We start from the raw sequence: 21,488 nt of genomic DNA, 5'->3' as shown, positions 1-21,488 counted from the left end.
AGTTTCAGTGCACAAGCTTAATACTATACTGTGTGTCCCCATATACAGGGTCTAAAGAGCCAGCCTCGTATCAAGCTGAACATCGTCAGATGTCCCCCAGTGACCACTGTGCTCATCCGACGGCCTGACCTGCGCTACCAGCTGGGTTTCAGCGTCCAGAATGGCATTGTGGGTAGTACTGTGTGGAAAACACTCAAACATGAATGTTGACATACATTTCATATCCTACCCTGGATTCCAACCCAGGTCTCTTGTGCAAGTGCTGACATTTATTTTACCACTGAGACAATGGAGCCTGCCTGCTCGCTCATAAGGATGCATAAAGGGAGTACAGAGTCACTAATAATGGAGCATAAGGCAGTAAGTAGTCAGTAATAGGCTCTATTCACAACAGCAATACTATCACTTCCTTCACAGGTGTTACCAATGATACTAATGAAGGCTCTGTTCCATTTAGTGTAGCACAGTGCTTTCCACGACCCCCATAACTCTGAGATTGTACAAATGGAACCAAATGGACCCTTACGGGTCCATTTGGTTCCATTTGTACAATCTCAGAGTTACACAGAGGCCATTTGGAAGCCCATGAGGTTTCCCTGGACCCCAACTTTAGACCCACTGGTGTAACAGAGTGTTTCCAGTGGGCCAACATGCACAATATCAGCACCCTGACTCTGTTTTACCAGAATGGAACAGAGCCTTCATTAGTATCATTGGTAACACCTGTGAATTTCTTCATAATATGGCTGCTGTGAATAGAGCCTATTAGGCTGCATAAGGCAGTACTAGGGAGTCAGTAATACGGCTGCATAAGGCAGTAGGAAGTCAGTAATAAGGGAGCGAAATAAACTAACCAAAGGCACTTGATTAGTTAGCAGTTGATCACACCCATATATTTTGACATAACGTACAAGCTATTGAAGTGACGTCTCTCCTCACAGATTTGCAGCCTTATGCGCGGCGGCATCGCTGAGCGCGGCGGCGTGCGTGTGGGGCACAGGATCATCGAGATCAACGGCCAGAGTGTGGTGGCCACGCCCCACGAGAAGATCGTCCAGATCCTGTCCAACGCCGTGGGAGAGGTGAGAATATCAAGAAACGCTTTAGCAGTGGTGTAAAGTAACTAAGTGCATTTACTCAAGCACTGTACTTAACTCATTGGCTGCCAGCTTTTTGAATTTTTACCTACAGCTGGCTGCCAGACTTTTTCAATGAGAAAAAAAAAGCACTTAGGAGCCGAGATACATAATTTTTAAGTTTTCAGTTATAAGGAAGTGTCTGGGAGCAAAACTCTTCGGAAAATCATATCTCCTTGGTCTTTGTTTTTTTTTGAAAAAAAAAAAAAAAAAAAAAAAAAAAAAAAAAAAAAACTTTTATTTTGAAAAAAAATTTTTTTTGAAAGAACGCAGATCTGCGTCAATGGCAGCCAACGGGCTTTTGCGCAAATGAACGCAGATCTGCGTCAATGGCAGCCAATGTGTTAAGTAACCTCGCATCCACCTCGGAGGAAAGCCTGGTATTCGTTATTAAATTGCCTGTGTGATCCGGTCTAGGCCACGCCTACTAAAAAATAATCACACCCAGTGTGAAGTGGGCGGTGTGGTCACAGTGGTCATCACAGTGGGTGATTCACTTAAAAAAAAACATAAATGTGTTTTTTTTAAGTGCACAGTCCTATTTATAGGACTGCACATGTGTCATGTGTTTCACTAGCCAATCACAGTCCTGAATAGAGTCAACCAGTGTACAATGGTGGCCAATCACGGTGCAGGGTTAGGGGGGTACAATGGTGGCCAATCACAGCGCAGGGTTGCGGGGGTGCAATGGGTGGGGGTCCAAACCTCACATATAGGGGCGGTTGCACCGCCCAAAAAAAAGCAATTATTTTTCCGGAAGTTGTGGGTTCCGGTTTGGCGGAGCCGCTTTGATTTGGTTCCCCCTGTTTGTTTCCCCAATCCCTATTTAAATGGAATAGAATTTCCCCGTGGGATAACTTTTTATCTTCATTTAACCAGTAAAATCACATTGAGACCATAGTCTCTTTTACGAGTGTGCACTGGCCAAGAGAAGAGGCAAATAAATGTTACATAACAAAGGTAGACAGACGCTAAATAGTCTCCGGAAAGTACACTCACATTTATATTTGTAAAGAACGACACCTACACCGCATCAAGGATTTTATTAGGTAGGCCCTATTATGATGCCCTTGATTGCGGCCGGAGTGACCGGAGGGTGAGGCTTGCGGGTTCTGGCCGCCTGATGACGCGGATGGCGCGCCTGGTGACGTAGGGTTACTACCGCTCCTGACCGGATCATAAACCCAAAAAAGGTATTGATCCCAGGCTAGTACTTAAGTACAATTTTGAGGTACTGTTACTTTACTGGAGTATTTCCAAATGTCTATACTTTTACTTCTCCTCCACTACATCTCAGAGGCAAATATTGAACTTTTACTCCACAAAATATGATCAAAATAATAGGGAGGGGGGGGCGTTGTTTTCGTGTGACCAATTTCGCCCAAAAATGTTTTTTCTCTCTCTCTCTCTCTCTCTCTCTCTCTCTCTCTCTCTCTCTCTCTCTCCCTCTCTCAGATCCACATGAAGACGATGCCTGCGGCAATGTACCGCCTGCTAACTGCCCAGGAGCAGCCTGTTTACATCTGAAGCGAAAGCAAAACAAAAATACCTGACCTCGCACATCTCTTACTCACCTCTCACATCTCCAAACTCCTCCTGACCCCCAAAGCTTCTCCTTCAGCACCACTGAAACGTGTCCTGTGTGAAGGAAGCAGCCCCCCCCCCCCCCCCCCCACTCATTTCACATTTCAAGTATGCCACACTCTCTGGCTAGTGATTGGGGGAAAAAATCCGAAATTCCATACTAACATACTATTTAGTTAGACAAGTTAGTACGTGAGATTTCTATTTTTTTTTGTATATCCGAAAGCTTAATAGCTACTCAGTAGTACGTGAAATGCATACTCAATTCGGGGAAATATCACAAGTATGCGACAGTGGACACAATGCTGCTATGAATGTCCAACAAACATACCGGACCAAACCTCTGTCGTAACGTCAATTCTGATATCAAATATTAAGCCCATGTAGATCGTAGTTATTATTAGTTTGAAGCCCATGACAAATAATAATCATTTAACCGCTATTACACAGTGATGAAACGGGAACCTGTATGTGTAGTACCTCTGCTTTGTCACAAGATGGGGCATACTTTCCTAACATTCCGTGTGGTCTCACAGGTATGTCCGAGATGAAACGTACTATCGTGTATGTATGCACTTAAGAGTATGTCGCAAAAATAGCATACTGTTCAGTACGTGGTCTGTGATTTTGGACGCAACCAAAGCTTCTATACAGCCTTACAATGGGACATTGTCATGTCCTCTTCCTGACTTGGCCAGTCTGACTAGCTGTGGTGTGACTGGTCGTCAGTGTCTCTCCTATCCCAGCTGGGCCCTGCAAGGTGTGTGGTTTCATAGTGCTTAAGTCGTCCTCTGCGTCTCCTCCAGGGGTCATCACCAGGCTGTCTTGTGGTGGACATTTTGATCAAAATTTCATTTTTGCCACGGACATACAAAATGAGTGGGCAACAATATTACCAGAAACACATACAGAACTAGCCCTGAATGACATATAACAGGTCTGTAACTCTGAGAGTTATGGTGGTCCTTGCAAATAAGACATTTGAGAACCACTAGTAGGACTCCTAATGTGTTATTTACTGTGTAGTGTCATAGTAAATCAGAGTCATACATATTCTGAAGAAAACCTGGAGACTTGACATTCAGTAATTGGGTCTTGATCAAAATAAGAACATTATAATGGTGTGTAAATCAAAACGTTTGCCACGGACAAGACCAAGTCTTTGCCACGGACACATTTGTCCGTCTACGGACATATGGATGACCCCTGGTCTCCTCCAATCCCATAGCCTGAATTCTTATTTCGTTTCACTTCTTATTTTTAAGTCTGACAGTGCTCCCATTTCAGCCGTCTTCCCAGATGAGCTTTGCCGAAGAGCGCTTGACATCGTTTGTCAAGCGTCACCGGTCATCTTGCTACTGTAACTAACTAGCCAGATAGGGTTATAAAAGTATGTCGGCCGATATAGCGATAACCTGCCGTTTGTGTAAAGAAAATGTACAAATCAAGGCGCAATTAGTAGCCTAAATACACACTATATATATTCGTCATTCCTGGGATTCTATCCACAACAGCTCGAATAGCCACCGCCCACCATTGCTGTTTTGACATGTCTGCCGCAGTTACATTACGTCATCACATTCAAAGGATGCTGATTGGTCGGAATTTCAATCAAGAAAACCCCGCGAATGACACCATCACCAGACCCTTGAATCGCTAAATTATTATTATTATCTTTTTTTTATGGTCGTGGCTAGCGATTCATGGACTGGAGCCAGGATAATACATCAACTATTTTCCCTCCTTCTCCTCTATCTCCCTGCTTATGGGATCTATGCACAGCAGCCATATTATCACTTCCTTCACAGGTGTTACCAATGATACTAATGAAGGCTCTGTTCCATTTAGTGTAGCACAGTAATTCTCAGACTTATTAAGTAATTCTCAGACTTAATAACTCTTGAGAGTGTACAAATGGAACCAAATGGACCCTTACGGGTCCATTTGGTTCCATTTGTACACTCTCAGAGTTACACACCCGTAAGGGGCCATTTGGAACCATGAGGGTCCCTGGACCCCAATTTTAGAACCACTGGTGTAGCAGAGTTTTTCCAGTGAGCAACATGCACAATATCAGCACCCTAACTCTGTTTGACCAAATGGAACAGAGCCTTCATTAGTATCATTGGCAACACCTATGAATTTCTTCGCAATATGACTGCTGTGCAGAGCCTATTCCCCTACCGTCATCCAATAGAAGAAATACCTCTCTAGTGTAGTATATTACAAACTCAAGTACAGAGGGCGCATTCTGTGTCGATCCTGCTGATACCACACCACATCCTTTATCTTCGTTACATTCCCCACCTTAGGCGCAACAGTAGTGGAGAGCCTTCCCTACTGTGCTCTACGGCAGTGGTTCTTTTTTCATGTGAAGGACCCCCAAAATGATACGTATTTGGCCGCGGACCCCCATCTCAAAATGTTTTGTTCCAGGGACCCCCCCCCCCAAAGCAAAGAATTCAGTTACAAACGTCCGCTTTAAAAAAAAAAAAAAATCTGTTCAAGCTTTCCTTGAAAGACCAATGATAGAAGCATTCCAATGTTTTAGTGCTCAGGTCTTACATCACACTGTGATCCAGTGGTGGAACTAGTAGTCAGATTTCTTTCTTTTTTTTAAACTTGAGTAATACCACAAGAAATAATACGTAAATAAGTAAAAGTCCTGTATTGAAAATGTCACTTGAGTAAAAGTACAAAAGTGTTGCCATCATACTTAAAGTACCAAAAGTAAAAGTAGGCTACTCAATAATTATGCCGAATGTCCCACGTTTTTTTATTTTTTCTATTTGTCAAAATCAGAGCGTTATGAGAGGTATGGAGGGCCCCCAAAATAGTTATTTTCAGAAAAAAAAAGCTGCATAATTGCCCAGCACTACTCAACAGTGAAACTAATGTTTACATGGGTAGCTGGATAACGGATAGAGATGAAAGGTTTCTAATCTAACCTCCCCCCAATTCTGTTATTGACTTTCTGGAGCTGTGGCCTTTTTTTTTCTTTTCTTTTCTTTTTTTTTTTTGAGTCCTTGGAACCGTGTTCCATTTTGTCCTACTCATTCAAAATGTGCATGTAAGCAAGCTATATGTGCATCCCACACACGCCCAGGCTATAATGTGCATCCCACCCTCAAGCTATACTGTAGGTAGTAGGTACAGTACACCGCACCCCCAGGATATATAGGTATATCCCACCCCACTTCAGGCTATTTACATCCCACCCCCAGGATATAGGTACACCCCCCCCCCCCTCAGGCTATAGAGGTACATCCCACCCCCAGGATAATAGGTACATGATCCCCACCCCCCAAGCTTTACTGTAGGTGGTACACCCCACCCCACCCTCAGGCTATACACGTTAGTATAGCCTATAATGTAGGTTAGTGCAACATTGTCACCCACTTCCTCGAATATACAAGGTCACAAAAATCATTAAGTCAAAGTCTGTTTTTGTCACCTCTGAAGCTCATTCTGCCTTACTGTTACTGTACTTTATGATAATGGAACTGACGTTGAAGACGTTACCTATAACGGTAGCCGTTTTGTAAGAATGGGCTTTTCTCTCTGGAGTCGCCAGAGTATGGATTATTGCTATACCAATTTTTGCTTCTACTAAGTGTGTGTTGTGTGAAGATGAAAAAGTGTACTCCACATTCAAAGCTAAACCAACTGTACATTACAAATATATACAATATTATCGGATTGACCACATAGGCAAGCTTCAGTGAATGAAAAGCAAAATGTTGAGCAGTCCTATAAGGTGGGTGGAATGTAAAAGACGTATGTGTAAAATGACATTATGCGCACATTCACCTTTAGCACAAGACTGCAAATGTAGCGATAATAGTGGCTTCCCTGTGGCATAGGGGACAGTAGGGTAATCCCACGATGGTGTGGAGGTTGGCTAAAGGCTAATTTATACCTATAGTGATAAAAAATAGCTTATCTGCAGGCTTACGACGCATTGCAGCGCAACACGCAGAGAACTTGCAGATCAGCTATTTTCGGTGCCTGACACCGATGCGCGACTAAGTATAAATCAGTCTTAATGAGTATCTCTAAATGGACTCATTTTGAATGTAATTAAATCTTATACTGTTTATCAGCGTGTGTAAAGACGAAAAATCATACAAGGAAAAAAAAATGTGTAAAGTAATGGCATTGTTAATTTATTTGCTAGCTTTTACTGTGATGTTATGGCTAGTTAAGCTACATTCCTGTACCAGAGCCAGAATGTTTCTAACAGTATTTACAACAATAAAGGAATTTCAGCAGGATGAAAGTTTTGGCGTCATTTCTAAGCAAGCAGTATTATTGGGATGTAAATCAAAACGGTCCCATTTAAAACAAATCTGTAGCGTTAGAAATTTGAACGTTGTGTCAATGTCATCCCAGACACAAGACAATAGACTATTGTGTTCTATTGGTATTACAGACAAAAAGTACATTGGCCCGACGGGTCGGGCCCAACATTCATGCAATAAGTATTGCATGAATGGGTGAGGCGTGCATTCTAAACTTTCAGATTAGCATCGTTCCCAACTTGCGAGGCCACTTAGTATAGGCTGGTGCCCTTCTCTATATCTATACATTCACAGAATCTGTATGTGTGTCAATCTGTCTGTCCCGGCATATGCTATGCTATGTTATTTAAAATGTGTCATTTTAGTGAACGTGAAGACAAACACACGGTGAAGTTAGTTGATTATTTGAATAGTTTATCAGGATATACGGACTGCGTCTCTCCATGGAGCACGACTGTGGATTGCTACTATTATATTATATTATACCATATACCTGTATATCTTAACATTGTTATATTATACCATTATACTATCTAACACTATTGTTATACTATATTATACATTATATCCTATATTACACTATTATATTTACTATTATTGTCTCCGCCGGGCTGAGGGCGTGGGCGAGACTATGTTTGCACTCTGTCCATCCGTCCGTGTGTCCGTCCGTCTGTGAGCAGCTAATCTCGCAACGAAATAGGGTTATAAAAAGGAAACTGTGCACATACACTCCCTGCAGAACCTCTTCCCCAACTTTTTCAGATCAGCCTGTTGTAGGAGGCCGATTTTTGCGAAACACCTTTTTTATATAAATGTATATATCACTCCTACAGATTTGGTCCAAACATCACGCAAAGCGACTGGAGATACACAACACAACAATTTCAGTTAACCACTTAAACTTACACTAGGAAACTAGGGTTCAAGTGGCTAAATGAATACGAAATGCATGACGTCCAACATTAATTAATATTATAATTACGAGTAACGTCAGCGTGCAGTAAATGTATTTACACAATATAAAACGCAACTATTGTGTTTTGATTAATACTGAGCTACTACATGCTATCGTCCGTGCATAACAACGTCCTCCTCCAGAGAACACGAGGCAGAGCTCAGATGTGCATTCTTTGCTCGTACACTTGGATCACGAATAATGAGCCCCGGGAGCCTAAATAATAGGAACAAATGTTTGGCTTCCATGATTTAAAATGTAATAATATGAAGAGTCTTTTTTTGCACATACTTGCCCTCATTTATCAACGCAGCGTATAAACCGGCGTATATTTTTCCATATATTCGGCCGTACACCAACGTCGAAGTCACATTTATCAACGAATCCTACACAGCCGATCCGAGCGTACATTTGTTCCCAGCCTTGATAAATCTCACGTCTGAAAACGAGCGTCATTTAAATAACACGCCCTTAAATATTCTCGAAACACCCCGATTTTACGACATGAAGAACCAGAATACGACCAAAGAAAGAGTTTAGCCGGCTCGCCTCGCCTCGCTGCCTGTCAAGTCACACACACAAACACACACACAGGCACGCACACACACATGCACACGCCTCTCGCTCGCTCGCTCGCTCGCGCGCCCAACTGTGTCTTTCATAATCCGTTACGGTATATTTTTTGTCAGTCACGTAGGCTTGTAGCCTACATGAATGACATTGTGATACCAATTACATCGCCATGAATGTAATACGTTTGTATATTTATTTACCCCATACCGAGCGTTCAAGTTACACTAAAGCAGTCAGGCTATATTCCCCATGAGACTCGGGCGGTCTGCAGACTGCAGTGATCCCGTGCCGCAACCCAAGTTATAAGAGATTGGAGCGTCAGGTTTATATATCCTTAACCCAGCCAGGTTGTAGCCTATATAACTCTCTGCTATGACATAACTCCATACCATAGGACAAGCTACTGTAAGTTTGTAGACCTCACTATCGATGAAAAGATGGTCGGGAGTCCCGACCGCGGGACTCCCGACGCAAAAGCGCTCGTAGATTTTGAAAATAGTAGATCTACAAGCTCACAATGCGTCGCATCGCTGGCTTGTGAGCTTGTAGATTTGCTATTTTCAATGCAGCCAGATCTACAATCTTATCTGAATGACTGTTAAAGCAGTTTGTTTAAATTACTTTATAAAATGTTATATTTTCACAGCGATTATTTATTAGTGTAGATATACATTTATGAGTGGAGTATGTGTCCAGATGCCTGTCAGACAGTCAGACAATGTTGCTCCACAGGTCTAGAATGGAATAAACGGGTGCAGCCAACGTCAACAACTGGTCTCGACCAGACGTGAGATCTCAGCGTACCGTAGGATGAAGCCCACGTCAGGATATATTGATAAATGCCAAAAGGTGCGGTGATCTCGCCGTACGCCCATTATTTGGGCTGCACCGCGTTGATAAATGAGGGCCAATATGTGCAAAAATATCTGCATATTATGCAGAATTACAGGCCTCTTCAATAACAATAGAGAGCTGTCTTTCACTCTGGGTTGTTGTCTATGGCAGGGGTCTTCCAAAGTTTTTCAGGCCAATTGAGAGCCCTTAGCTGAGAGATGAAGCAGGGACCCCCACTACATTGTGCAGATTAAATAGCTTCACAGACTTGTTTTACAGCACTATCAGTGTTGTGTAAATAGACATTTAACCACTTCAATTCTTTGTAAACTTGACCTTTGGCTCTGTACTTTCCCCCCCTCTTCGAAAAAAAGCTGACCTACAGGATCAGCTTTTTGTCGACGAATGTTTCCCCCAGAACAGGGATGCTAGTGTATAAGGGGTTAACGTAAAAAAAAAAAGTTCCAATCACACTGTATTAACTCCGAGGCCCCTAGGGGTCCCGGAGAACGCCCTGATGAAGACCCATGCCATAGTAAACTATGGAAAGAAGGGCTTCTCGGGCCCAGCTGCAGTACCAGAGAGTTTGCCCCGCAGCCAAGGCCCACTCTTGGCCTTTGGGTTCTATAGGCCCTTCAGTATCCATACTTGTCAACTTGATGGTCGCACCTCCCACAGCAGCCAAAGCAGCAACAGAAACAACAGCAGCAGCCGGTGAAGATGGTGCATAAAAAAACGAGTGCCTTGAACCAGCACTTGGACATGATGTCCGCCATCCCATACTGCTCTGCCACGTAGACGCCCATGGAGCCATGCTCGTCGTAGACCTTCCGTTTGTTGTGATCGCTGAGGATGCCGTTGGCGTTGCTGATCTCCTTGAACTTCTCGGCAGCTTCTGGGTTGTCCGGGTTCCTATCGGGATGATGCCTCAGCGCCAGTTTCCTATACGCCTTCTTGATGTCATCATGAGACGCTCCCTTTTCCAAGTCCAAGATCTCGTATAAATCGTCCTTGTTGTATGAATTGCCCCCATTTGATTTGACATTCATGCTTTACAAGTCGATATCCAAAAAGGCTCAATTCAAGACGGCGACTCTTTTAAGCCGAGCTGCTTCAAATCTGGCGTCATCGAATATGACGTCAGTCTTGCCCTAACCAGGCCTGTACCAGAGCCGTATAAGGAGAGTTGCGTTACCTCCGTTCACTTCATCGGGCCAGTCTTCTACAGAGCCTTCTATTGGCGAATAGTGACAAAGCACTGTACCGAAAGTTTACGGAATGCACTGGAGTCTATGAGCGTTTGTCACTATTTCGAGTTTACATGAACGACGCTGTTTTCTGCCTCCGAGGTGACGCAACTCTCTAATACAAGGCTCTGGGCTGTGCTAAATACCAGTGGTGGACAATGTTTAAAAAGCCTTCGTCAGATGGTTATGATAGAAATCGATTAAAAACAATCTTGAGACTTAAAAAAGTATTTGAAAGTACATGCTTTTAAAAAGGAATTTAAGGACCACTTCACCCATTTTCAACCTTATTTTCATATAATTGGTCCTCACTAACTTTTGTCTACTCTGTGTCTCAGAGGAGGGCTGTGGACAGTTCATAAACGCGCCACCCGTGACACATCGGTAAGCAGGTTTGGTCATTGTCTCCGCCAGGCCGAAAGGCATGGTGAGAGAGTATGTTTTTCCCCCTGTCCGTCCGTCCGAGTGTCCGTCCGTCCGTCTGTGACCAGCTAATCTCAGGCACCGTTGTCTTGATCGCAGCGAAACTGTGCACACACACTCCCTGGATGCCATTCAGATTTCTCATATTCCATCCTGATTGCCTAAAAATGTCTTCCAAATTTTTGCAGGAGTGCTCCGTTTTGAACAAAATACCTCAAATCATGAACACAGCATGCAATTTCTGTGAAATTTTGCACACACATTCCCATTAGGCAGAGGAAGAACTACCATTTGATTTTTTTCAAATCAGCCTCATGGTGGCGCTATAACAGGCCAATTTGTGTTTTTACCTATAACTGCACTGATCTGTGTAAAACTTTGTATGCACACTCCCTAGAGCTCAAGGAAAAACCTTTGCCCTGCATTTTTCACATCTGCCTTTTATAGCGCCACCAGGACTTATGTCCTTCCAATTTTATCCAAATTTCACGCAAATCGGTACACACAATCTCTATAGTCATGTGATCACGACGGATGTTTGATTTTTCATATTCCATACTGATTGGCTAAGATTGACATCTAAAGTTTGCATTATTGGCTTGTTTTGAACAAAATTCCGCAAAAACGCACCGTCCAATTGCGGTCAAACTTTGCACGCACATTCACACTATGTTGAGGAACAAATGCCACACTTTTAACATTGGCCTGTTATAGCACCACCAGTAGGTCTAATTTAGCGAAACAAATGTTTTTAACATAATGCCTCAAATCATGAATGCAGTCAGTGTCCGATTGTCGTGCAAGGCCAAAAAAGAAATGGCACCCTTTTCATGTTGGCCTATTATAGCGCCACCAGGAGGCCACAATAGCCTACCTGACCTGGCGGAGACCTGTGCTCCGAGGAGCACTTTTTCTAGTGATAACAATACTTTTGGACTTTTACTCAAGTACATTTTGAATTCCGGACTTTTACTTGTAACAGAGTATTTCTATATTGCAGTATTGATACTTAAGTACAGTACTTAAGTAAATGTACTTAGTTACATTCCACCGCTGAGTAATATATGCAGTAGTCTTTTGTTGAACACTGATGCTAAACAAGCACTGGACCTTGACTACGTCAATCGTTGATTGTGCCGTTATCTTCCTTCTCTCTGTGGTGCAGATTGAACTTAGCTTAATCAGGTGATTTAATCAGGCGATTCACTCACTTCATGTAAACAATAGATCTCTCAATCACTTCATGTAAACAATATAGATCTCTGACTTCCCCCATTGAAGGAATTTTAGACTGAAATATATAAAATGACAGGGAGACACCAGAGATATGTCAGTGAGCTGGTTCCTGTTGATGAAGCTTCATAGCCTGTCTTTATACTTCCTCTGTCTCTCCAGACCTACATCAGGATTTCAACATTGAAACCAGGTAAGATACTGAGACCCATGTATATAATGCCTTAAACAGTACAAAATAATATAATATATTATAATCTGCTCATAACATTGTAAGAGGACTCATAAATACTCACCATAATGCTTTATAACAATAATCATAACACATTATAAAAAATGTCATGTAGACTTAGAATTTAAAATATCATAATACTTCATAATTACTTGTCACTTACAGACTTGTTTCTTTTGGCCAGGATAATAGTGTATTATAATTGTCATAGCTATAATCCATTCTAATAATTTTACAAAGCATCATACTAATACATTGTTATAATGCCTTATAGTGTGATTATATGTCACTATAATGGTCATTGGGTGTTTTAAGTAAAGTAAAAAAACATTAAATATATGCACCAAAGGCGCGATGCGACGCGTTGTGAGCTTGTAGATCGTCTATTTTCAAACATTTTTAGTACTTTTACTTTTGGTACTTTAAGTATATCCTGATGCCAATACTTTTGTACTTTTACTCAAGTAACATTTTGAACACAGGCCTTTTACTTGTAACAGAGTATGTTTGTATTGTGGTATTGCTATTTTTACTTAAGTCAAATATCTGAGTACTTCTTCCACCACTGCCATGCAGGTGGTGCTGCCTCAGTGAAACCTAAATGTGAGAGAGTTAATATTACTCACTAACTTACGTATTACACTTATATCCACTAATAGGTTCTCCCTGCATTCAAAACACAGTTAAAAAAACACCAAAACAATCAGGAGGATAGTCTCATCATCAGGTCTCCTTTTCTTGTCTACAGGTGAGTGAGGAAATCTCAGTCAAGTTACGCATACCCACTTCATCAATACATGTCCTCTCAGTGGTTTAAAGTAACTTAGTACATTACATTTACTCAAGTACTGTACTTAAGTTCAATTTTGAGGTACTGTTACTTTACTGGAGTATTTCCAGTCGTCTATGCTTTTACTTCTACTCCACTACATCTCAGAGGCAAATATTGTACTTTTACTCCACTACGATTATTTTATTTGAAAACTTCAGTCACTAGTTACTTTGCAGATATAAATTATTACATTATAAAACATACATTAACCACTTTAGCCCCATTTTATATCTAGGCTATTTGAAAATAGCCGATCTATACACAGCACAGAACGTGTCGCATCGCGACGCGTTGCGAGCTTGTACAGTAGATCTGCAATTTTCAAACATTTTGGTACATTTTACAAGTACATTCTGATAGCAATATTTTTGTAGTTTTACTCAAATTTTAAAAATAAATACATTTTGAATTCCGGACTTTTACCTGTAAGAGCACGGCAGCACCACACTTTCATTTTACCTCTGGGGCGGAATCTGTCAATGCTATGTCAATGCAAATGCGTGGATTCTTGGTCTTGTGTTTTTTTTCCAAAAATCCACGCATTTGCATTGACAAAGCATTGGCAGATTCCGCCCCAAAGGTAAAATAAAAGTGCGGTGGGGCCGTGCCCTAACAGAGTATTTCTACATTGCCGTATTGATAATTTTACTTAAGTAAAACATTTGAGTACTTTTTTCCACCACTGCATGTCCTGCAATAGTTGTCAAATCATGCACCACATTGATATTGTATGTCAAGGCTAACATAAATACAATTGCCCATGAGCTAAATAAGACAAATCATTATTAGGAAATGGGTGAAGAGGCCGCTCTGTTAATGATGTTTTATTTGATGGTTTGACATCGTGTTGATAATGTAAACCTTTAAGACGTGCTTTCTCTTAGAGGACAACTCCCCTGCTTACAGTATAGAGACTATTACAGCTCATTTGATTTTGTGATGAAAAACGGTTGCTATAAATTGTGTTTAACGTCATCTGTCTTATACAGTATGCAGATCTGTTATAATGATACCATCTCTCTCTCTCTCACACACACACACAGAGTAACACAAACTTCAAGGCAGACATGAGTTCAAAAGGTACAGTATGTGCTCTCTCTCTCTCTCTCTCTCTCTCTCTCTCTCACACACACACACACACACACACACACACACACACACACACACACACACACACACACACACACACACACACACACACACACACACACACACACACACACACACACACACACACACACACACACACACACACACACGCGCACACCCTCTGATATAATACAACATATTAGACAATGTTTTTTAGGAAACCTCTAATATGTATCATCCATAACCATATCATTTTAATCCACCAGCTCTCAAGACGAACGATAAAGAAGTTTGTATCGTGATGGTTGGAAAGTCCGGAGCAGGAAAGAGTGCCGCTGGAAACACCATCCTGGGTCGTGAGGCATTTGAATCCGAATTTGCATTTGAATCCGAATCTCCGACAATGGACTGTCAGAAGGCCATAGGTCTAGTGGATGGTAGAAACATCTCTGTTGTTGACACACCAGGATTATTTGACACCAGATTTAGAGATGATAAAGTTATGAATGATATCAAACAGTGTATTTGTTTTGCTGCTCCTGGTCCCCATGTGTTCCTGATTGTGATCAAACTGGGAAGATTTACAGAAGAGGATCAGACATCTGTGGAAATGATTCAGATGGCATTTGGTGACATGTCGAACAAATACACCATGATTCTCTTCACTGGTGGTGACCTGCTAAATGGTTATCCAGTTGAAGACTTTGTGAAAAAGAGTCCAAAACTACAAGCAGTAATCAGCAAATATGGCGGTCGCTATCATGTCTTCAACAACGAAACCAAGGATCCCTCTCAGGTCACTGAGCTGCTGGCCAAAATCAAGTCGATGGTGGAGGTTAATGGAGGAAGCCACTACACCACTGAGATGTTCCAAGAAGCAGAGATAGAGCAGCAAAGGATTATTGAAGAGGATGAAAAGAAGAGACTTGAAGAATATTTAAAAGAGGCTCTGATACTGATACAAGCAGAGACACAGCTGAATACAGATGATGTGCTAGAATCAAGAATTGATTGTTGTAAATGTGTGTTGTTGTAAATGTTGTAGTGAAACCCACAATGAAAATTGTAGTTAGGATACAAAAATACACTATCCAATGAATGACAAAGCTTCAGTGATATATATTCAAGTCAAGAAATCCACACCACTGTTAAAGGGATTCTAGGCAACATTAAGCCTACATTAAAACGAGCAGTGACACGCATTGTATCCGAATAACCTATTTTCGGCATGGCCCGTTCAGAAGTCCCCCCTGCGATCTCTGAACTTGGCAGAGATCAAAAAAAGAAAAAAACTGTTGTCAAACACCGCCTCGCCACTCCCCCCCCCCCCCCCCGAATTTTTATTTTTTAAATAGGCTCGGTCATGATAAATTGACCACATATATGAAGGGAAAATAGTAGGGAAAATACAGATATCAGAAAGAGGACTGTGTTTCAATGTAGGAAAACACCCCAGCATCATTATATAGTGGCTGATAGAGGTGAAAAAACAGAGCCGGTCCACCCTATACGCACACTACGCAGGTTGCGTAGGGCCCCGCCTACCGCGTCTTTCTTTTTTTTTTTTTTCGTCTTTTTTTACCCGCGTCTTTTTTCGCCGGGCCCCCTTTCCTGTATCCTGCTTAGGGCCCCTGTGGAGTCTAAACCGGCACTGGGAAAAAATGCAATATATATATATATAAATATTTTCAAAATGTAGGCTTAATGTTGCCTAGAATCCCTTTAACATCCATTTATAGAGTGGCTAGTATAGGATAATATAATAACATGTTGCATGTCGTGTTGTGGCTCATTGATTCTTTTTTCTTTTCCATTCTTGAAAAAAGGGGGGGGGGGGGGGGGGAATTAGCAGATTTTATTTGTCAGGCAGGAGAAAAGGCCGTGTTTCAAAAAACTTGTCATTGTGTAATAAAAAGAAAGTTTTGACCACTACAGCTGTACTTTGTGTCTTGTAATATTGAAAAAGGAAAATGTACTTTGCAATTTGTACTTTTGCATTTTTAAAAGCAAGTAGGGCCTACTTTAAACAAGTACAAATTTGACAGAGCAACAAACTTTCACTTGTAGTTGAGTAATATTTGACCAGGAGTATCTATACTTTTTTATACTCTATAGTCATGTGATCACGACGGATGTTTGATTTTTCATATTCCATACTGATTGGCGAAGATTGACATCTAAAGTTTGCATTATTGGCTTGTTTTGAACAAAATTCCGCAAAAACGCACGTCCAATTGCGGTCAAACTTTGCACGCACATTCACACTATGTTGAGGAACAAATACCACCCTTTTAACATTGGCCTGTTATAGCGCCAACAGTAGGTCTAATTTAGCGAAACAAATGTTTTTAACATAATGCCTCAAATCATGAATGCAGTCAGTGTCCGATTGTCGTGCAAGGCCAAAGAAGAAATGGCACCCTTTTCATGTTGGCCTATTATAGCGCCATCAGGAGGCCACAATAGCCTACCTGACCTGGCGGAGACCTGTGCTCCGAGGAGCACTTTTTGTAGTGATAACAATACTTTTGGACTTTTACTCAAGTACATTTTGAATTCCGGACTTTTACTTGTAACAGAGTATTTCTATATTGCATAATTGATACTTAAGTACAGTACTTAAGTAAATGTACTTAGTTACATTCCACCGCTGAGTAATATATGCAGTAGTCTTTTGTTGCACACTGATGCTAAACAAGCACTGGACCTTGACTACGTCAATCGTTGATTGTGCCGTTATCTTCCTTCTCTCTGTGGTGCAGATTGAACTTAAATTAATCAGGTGATTTAATCAGGCGATTCCCTCACTTCATGTAAACAATAGATCTCTCAATCACTTCATGTAAACAATATAGATCTCTGACTTCCCCCATTGAAGGAATTTTAGACTGAAATATATAAAATGACAGGGAGACACCAGAGATATGTCAGTGAGCTGGTTCCTGTTGAAGCTTCATAGCCTGTCTTTATACTTCCTCTGTCTCTCCAGGCCTACATCAGGATTTCAACATTGAAACCAGGTAAGATACTGAGACCCATGTATATAATGCCTTAAACAGTACAAAATAATATAATATATTATAATCTGCTCATAACATTGTAAGAGGACTCATAAATACTCACCATAATGCTTTATAACAATAATCATAACACATTATAAAAAATGTCATGTAGACTTAGAATGTAAAATATCATAATACTTCATAATTACTTGTCACTTACAGACTTGTTTCTTTTGGCCAGGATAATAGTGTATTATAATTGTCATAGCTATAATCCATTATAATAATTTTACAATGCATCATACTAATACATTGTTATAATGCCTTATAGTGTGATTATATGTCACTATAATGGTCATTGGGTGTTTTAAGTAAAGTAAAAACATTTTTAAAAAAAATTAATTTAAATATATGCACCAAAGGTGCGATGTGACGCGTTGTGAGCTTGTAGATCGTCTATTTTCAAACATTTTTAGTACTTTTACTTTTGGTACTTTAAGTATATTCTGATGCCAATACTTTTGTACTTTTACTCAAGTAACATTTTGAACACAGGCCTTTTACTTGTAACAGAGTATGTTTGTATTGTGGTATTGCTATTTTTACTTAAGTAAAATATCTGAGTACTTCTTCCACCACTGCCATGCAGGTGGTGCTGCCTCAGTGAAACCTAAATGTGAGAGACTAGTTAATATTACTCACTAACTTACGTATTACACTTATATCCACTAATAGGTTCTCCCTGCATTCAAAACACAGTTAAAAAAACACCAAAACAATCAGGAGGATAATCTCATCATCAGGTCTCCTTTTCTTGTCTACAGGTGAGTGAGGAAATCTCAGTCAAGTTACGCATACCCACTTCATCAATACATGTCCTCTCTGTGGTTTAAAGTAACTTAGTACATTACATTTACTCAAGTACTGTACTTAAGTACAATTTTGAGCTACTGTTACTTTACTGGAGTATTTCCAGTCGTCTATGCTTTTACTTCTACTCCACTACATCTCAGAGGCAAATGTTGTACTTTTACTCCACTACGATTATTTGAAAACTTTAGTCACTAGTTACTTTGCAGATATAGATTATTACATTATAAAACATACATTAACCACTTTAGCCCCATTTTATATCTAGGCTATTTGAAAATAGCCGATCTATACACAGCACAGAACGTGTCGCATCGCGACGCGTTGTGAGCTTGTACAGTAGATCTGCTATTTTCAAACATTTTGGTACATTTTACAAGTACATTCTGATAGCAATATTTTTGTAGTTTTACTCAAATTTTAAAAATAAATACATTTTGAATTCCGGACTTTTACCTGTAAGGGCACGGCACAGCACCACACTTTCATTTTACCTCTGGGGCGGAATCTGTCAATACTTTGTCAATGCAAATGCGTGGATTCTTGGTCTTGCGTTTTTTTTCCAAAAATCCACGCATTTGCATTGACAAAGCATTGGCAGATTCCGCCCCAAAGGTAAAATAAAAGTGCGGTGGGGCCGTGCCCTAACAGAGTATTTCTACATTGCCGTATTGATAATTTTACTCAAGTAAAACATTTGAGTACTTTTTCCACCACTGCATGTCCTGCAATAGTTGTCAAATCATGCACCACATTGATATTGTATGTCAAGGCTAACATAAATACAATTGCCCATGAGCTAAATAAGACAAATCATTATTAGGAAATGGGTGAAGAGGCCGCTCTGTCAATGATGTTTTATTTGATGGTTTGACATTGTGTTGATAATGTAAACCTTTAAGACGTGCTTTCTCTTAGAGGACAACTCCCCTGCTTACAGTATAGAGACTATTACGGCTCATTTGATTTTGTGATGAAAAACGGTTGCTATAAATTGTGTTTAACATCATCTGTCTTATACAGTATGCAGATCTGTTATAATGATACCATCTCTCTCTCTCTCACACACACACAGAGTAACACAAATTTCAAGGCAGACATGAGTTCAAAAGGTACAGTATGTGCTCTCTCTCTCTCTCTCTCTCTCTCTCTCTCTCTCTCACACACACACACACACGCGCACACCCTCTGATATAATACAACATATTAGACAATGTTTTTTAGGAAACCTCTAATATGTATCATCCATAACCATATAATTTTAATCCGCCAGCTCTCAAGACGAATGATAAAGAAGTTTGTATCGTGATGGTTGGAAAGTCCGGAGCAGGAAAGAGTGCCACTGGAAACACCATCCTGGGTCGTGAGGCATTTGAATCCGAATTTGCATTTGAATCTGAATCTCCGACAATGGACTGTCAGAAGGCCATAGGTCTAGTGGATGGTAGAAACATCTCTGTTGTTGACACACCAGGATTCTTTGACACCAGATTTAGAGATGATAAAGTTATGAATGATATCAAACAGTGTATTTGTTTTGCTGCTCCTGGTCCCCATGTGTTCCTGATTGTGATCAAACTGGGAAGATTTACAGAAGAGGATCAGACATCTGTGGAAATGATTCAAATGGCATTTGGTGACATGTCGAACAAATACACCATGATTCTCTTCACTGGTGGTGACCTGCTCAATGGTTATCCAGTTGAAGACTTTGTGAAAAAGAGTCCAAAACTACAAGCAGTAATCAGCAAATATGACGGTCGCTATCATGTCTTCAACAACGAAACCAAGGATCCCTCTCAGGTCACTGAGCTGCTGGCCAAAATCAAGTCGATGGTGGAGGTTAATGGAGGAAGCCACTACACCACTGAGATGTTCCAAGAAGCAGAGATAGAGCAGCAAAGGATTATTGAAGAGGATGAAAAGAAGAGACTTGAAGAATATTTAAAAGAGGCTCTGATACTGATACAAGCAGAGACACAGCTGAATACAGATGATGTGCTAGAATCAAGAATTGATTGTTGTCAATGTGTGTTGTTGTAAATGTTGTAGTGAAACCCACAATGAAAATTGTAGTTAGGATACAAAAATACACTATCCAATGAATGACAAAGCTTCAGTGATATATATTCAAGTCAAGAAATCCACACCACTGTTAAAGGGATTCTAGGCAACATTAAGCCTACATTAAAACGAGCAGTGACACGCATTGTATCCGAATAAAGCAACCTATTTTCGGCATGGCCCGTTCAGAAGTCCCCCCTGCGATCTCTGAACTTGGCAGAGATCAAAAAAAGAAAAAAACTGTTGTTAAACATCGCCTCCCCCCCCCCCCCCTATTAGGGAAAATAGTAGGGAAAATACAGCTATCAGAAAGAGGACTGTGTTTCAATGTAGGAAAACACCCCAGCATCATTATATAGTGGCTGATAGAGGTGAAAAAACAGAGCCGGTCCACCCTATACGCACACTACACAGGTTGCGTAGGGCCCCGCCTACCCGCGTCTTTCTTTTTTTTTTTTTTGTCTTTTTTTACCCGCGTCTTTTTTCGCCGGGCCCCCTTTCCTGTATCCTGCTTAGGGCCCCTGTGGAGTCTAAACCGGCACTGGGAAAAAATGCAATATATATAAATATTTTCAAAATGTAGGCTTAATGTTGCCTAGAATCCCTTTAACATCCATTTATAGAGTGGCTAGTATAGGATAATATAATAACATGTTGCATGTCGTGTTGTGGCTCATTGATTCTTTTTTCTTTTCCATTCTTGAAAAAATTAGCAGATTTTATTTGTCAGGCAGGAGAAAAGGCCGTGTTTCAAAAAACTTGTCATTGTGTAATAAAAAGAACGTTTTGACCACTACAGCTGTACTTTGTGTCTTGTAATATTGAAAAAGGAAAATGTACTTTGTAATTTGTACTTTTGCATTTTTAAAAGCAAGTAGGGCCTACTTTAAACAAGTACAGATTTGACAGAGCAACAAACTTTCACTTGTAGTTGAGTAATATTTGACCAGGAGTATCTATACTTTGACTCACGTGGGGTTGACTCACTGCAGATTAGTAAATCATACTGTATACAACACAGGTGATAAATTCAATTTCAGGGGGTCTAATGGAGGGGACAATTCAAGTTATTTTCAAGATAGTGGGGACACGTCCTTCACGCACCACGAATGT

At 40.7% G+C, this 21,488-nt stretch overlaps 2 protein-coding genes across 2 annotated transcripts in view; both read left to right on the top strand.

Annotated features, from left to right (window-relative positions):
- apba1a (amyloid beta (A4) precursor protein-binding, family A, member 1a) overlaps window positions 1-2,841 on the top strand; it is a 50,149-nt gene extending 47,308 nt beyond the window's left edge. Inside the window, exons 17-19 of the mRNA XM_084055357.1 lie at window positions 49-168; window positions 942-1,082; window positions 2,592-2,841. Of these exons, the coding sequence (XP_083911483.1) occupies window positions 49-168; window positions 942-1,082; window positions 2,592-2,663 (333 nt within the window). The 3' untranslated portion in view covers window positions 2,664-2,841. The remainder of the gene's footprint in view (window positions 1-48; window positions 169-941; window positions 1,083-2,591) is intronic.
- A 9,514-nt stretch (window positions 2,842-12,355) lies between these two features.
- On the top strand, window positions 12,356-20,354 carry LOC311043932 (GTPase IMAP family member 8-like; the record flags this gene model as incomplete). The annotated part of the gene is made up of 5 exons (XM_084055356.1): window positions 12,356-12,479; window positions 13,178-13,266; window positions 14,394-14,430; window positions 14,706-15,455; window positions 19,585-20,354. Exons 3-5 carry the CDS (start codon window positions 14,418-14,420, stop codon window positions 20,352-20,354), a joined length of 1,533 nt encoding a protein of 510 aa, XP_083911482.1. The 5' UTR covers window positions 12,356-12,479; window positions 13,178-13,266; window positions 14,394-14,417.
- Window positions 20,355-21,488: the final 1,134 nt, after the last annotated feature.

This window comes from Gymnoscopelus microlampas, assembly GCF_963454915.1.
Source record: "Gymnoscopelus microlampas genome assembly, chromosome: 4".
NCBI classification, from domain to species: Eukaryota; Metazoa; Chordata; class Actinopteri; order Myctophiformes; family Myctophidae; genus Gymnoscopelus; species Gymnoscopelus microlampas.
This window is presented reverse-complemented; position numbering and strand designations above follow the sequence as displayed.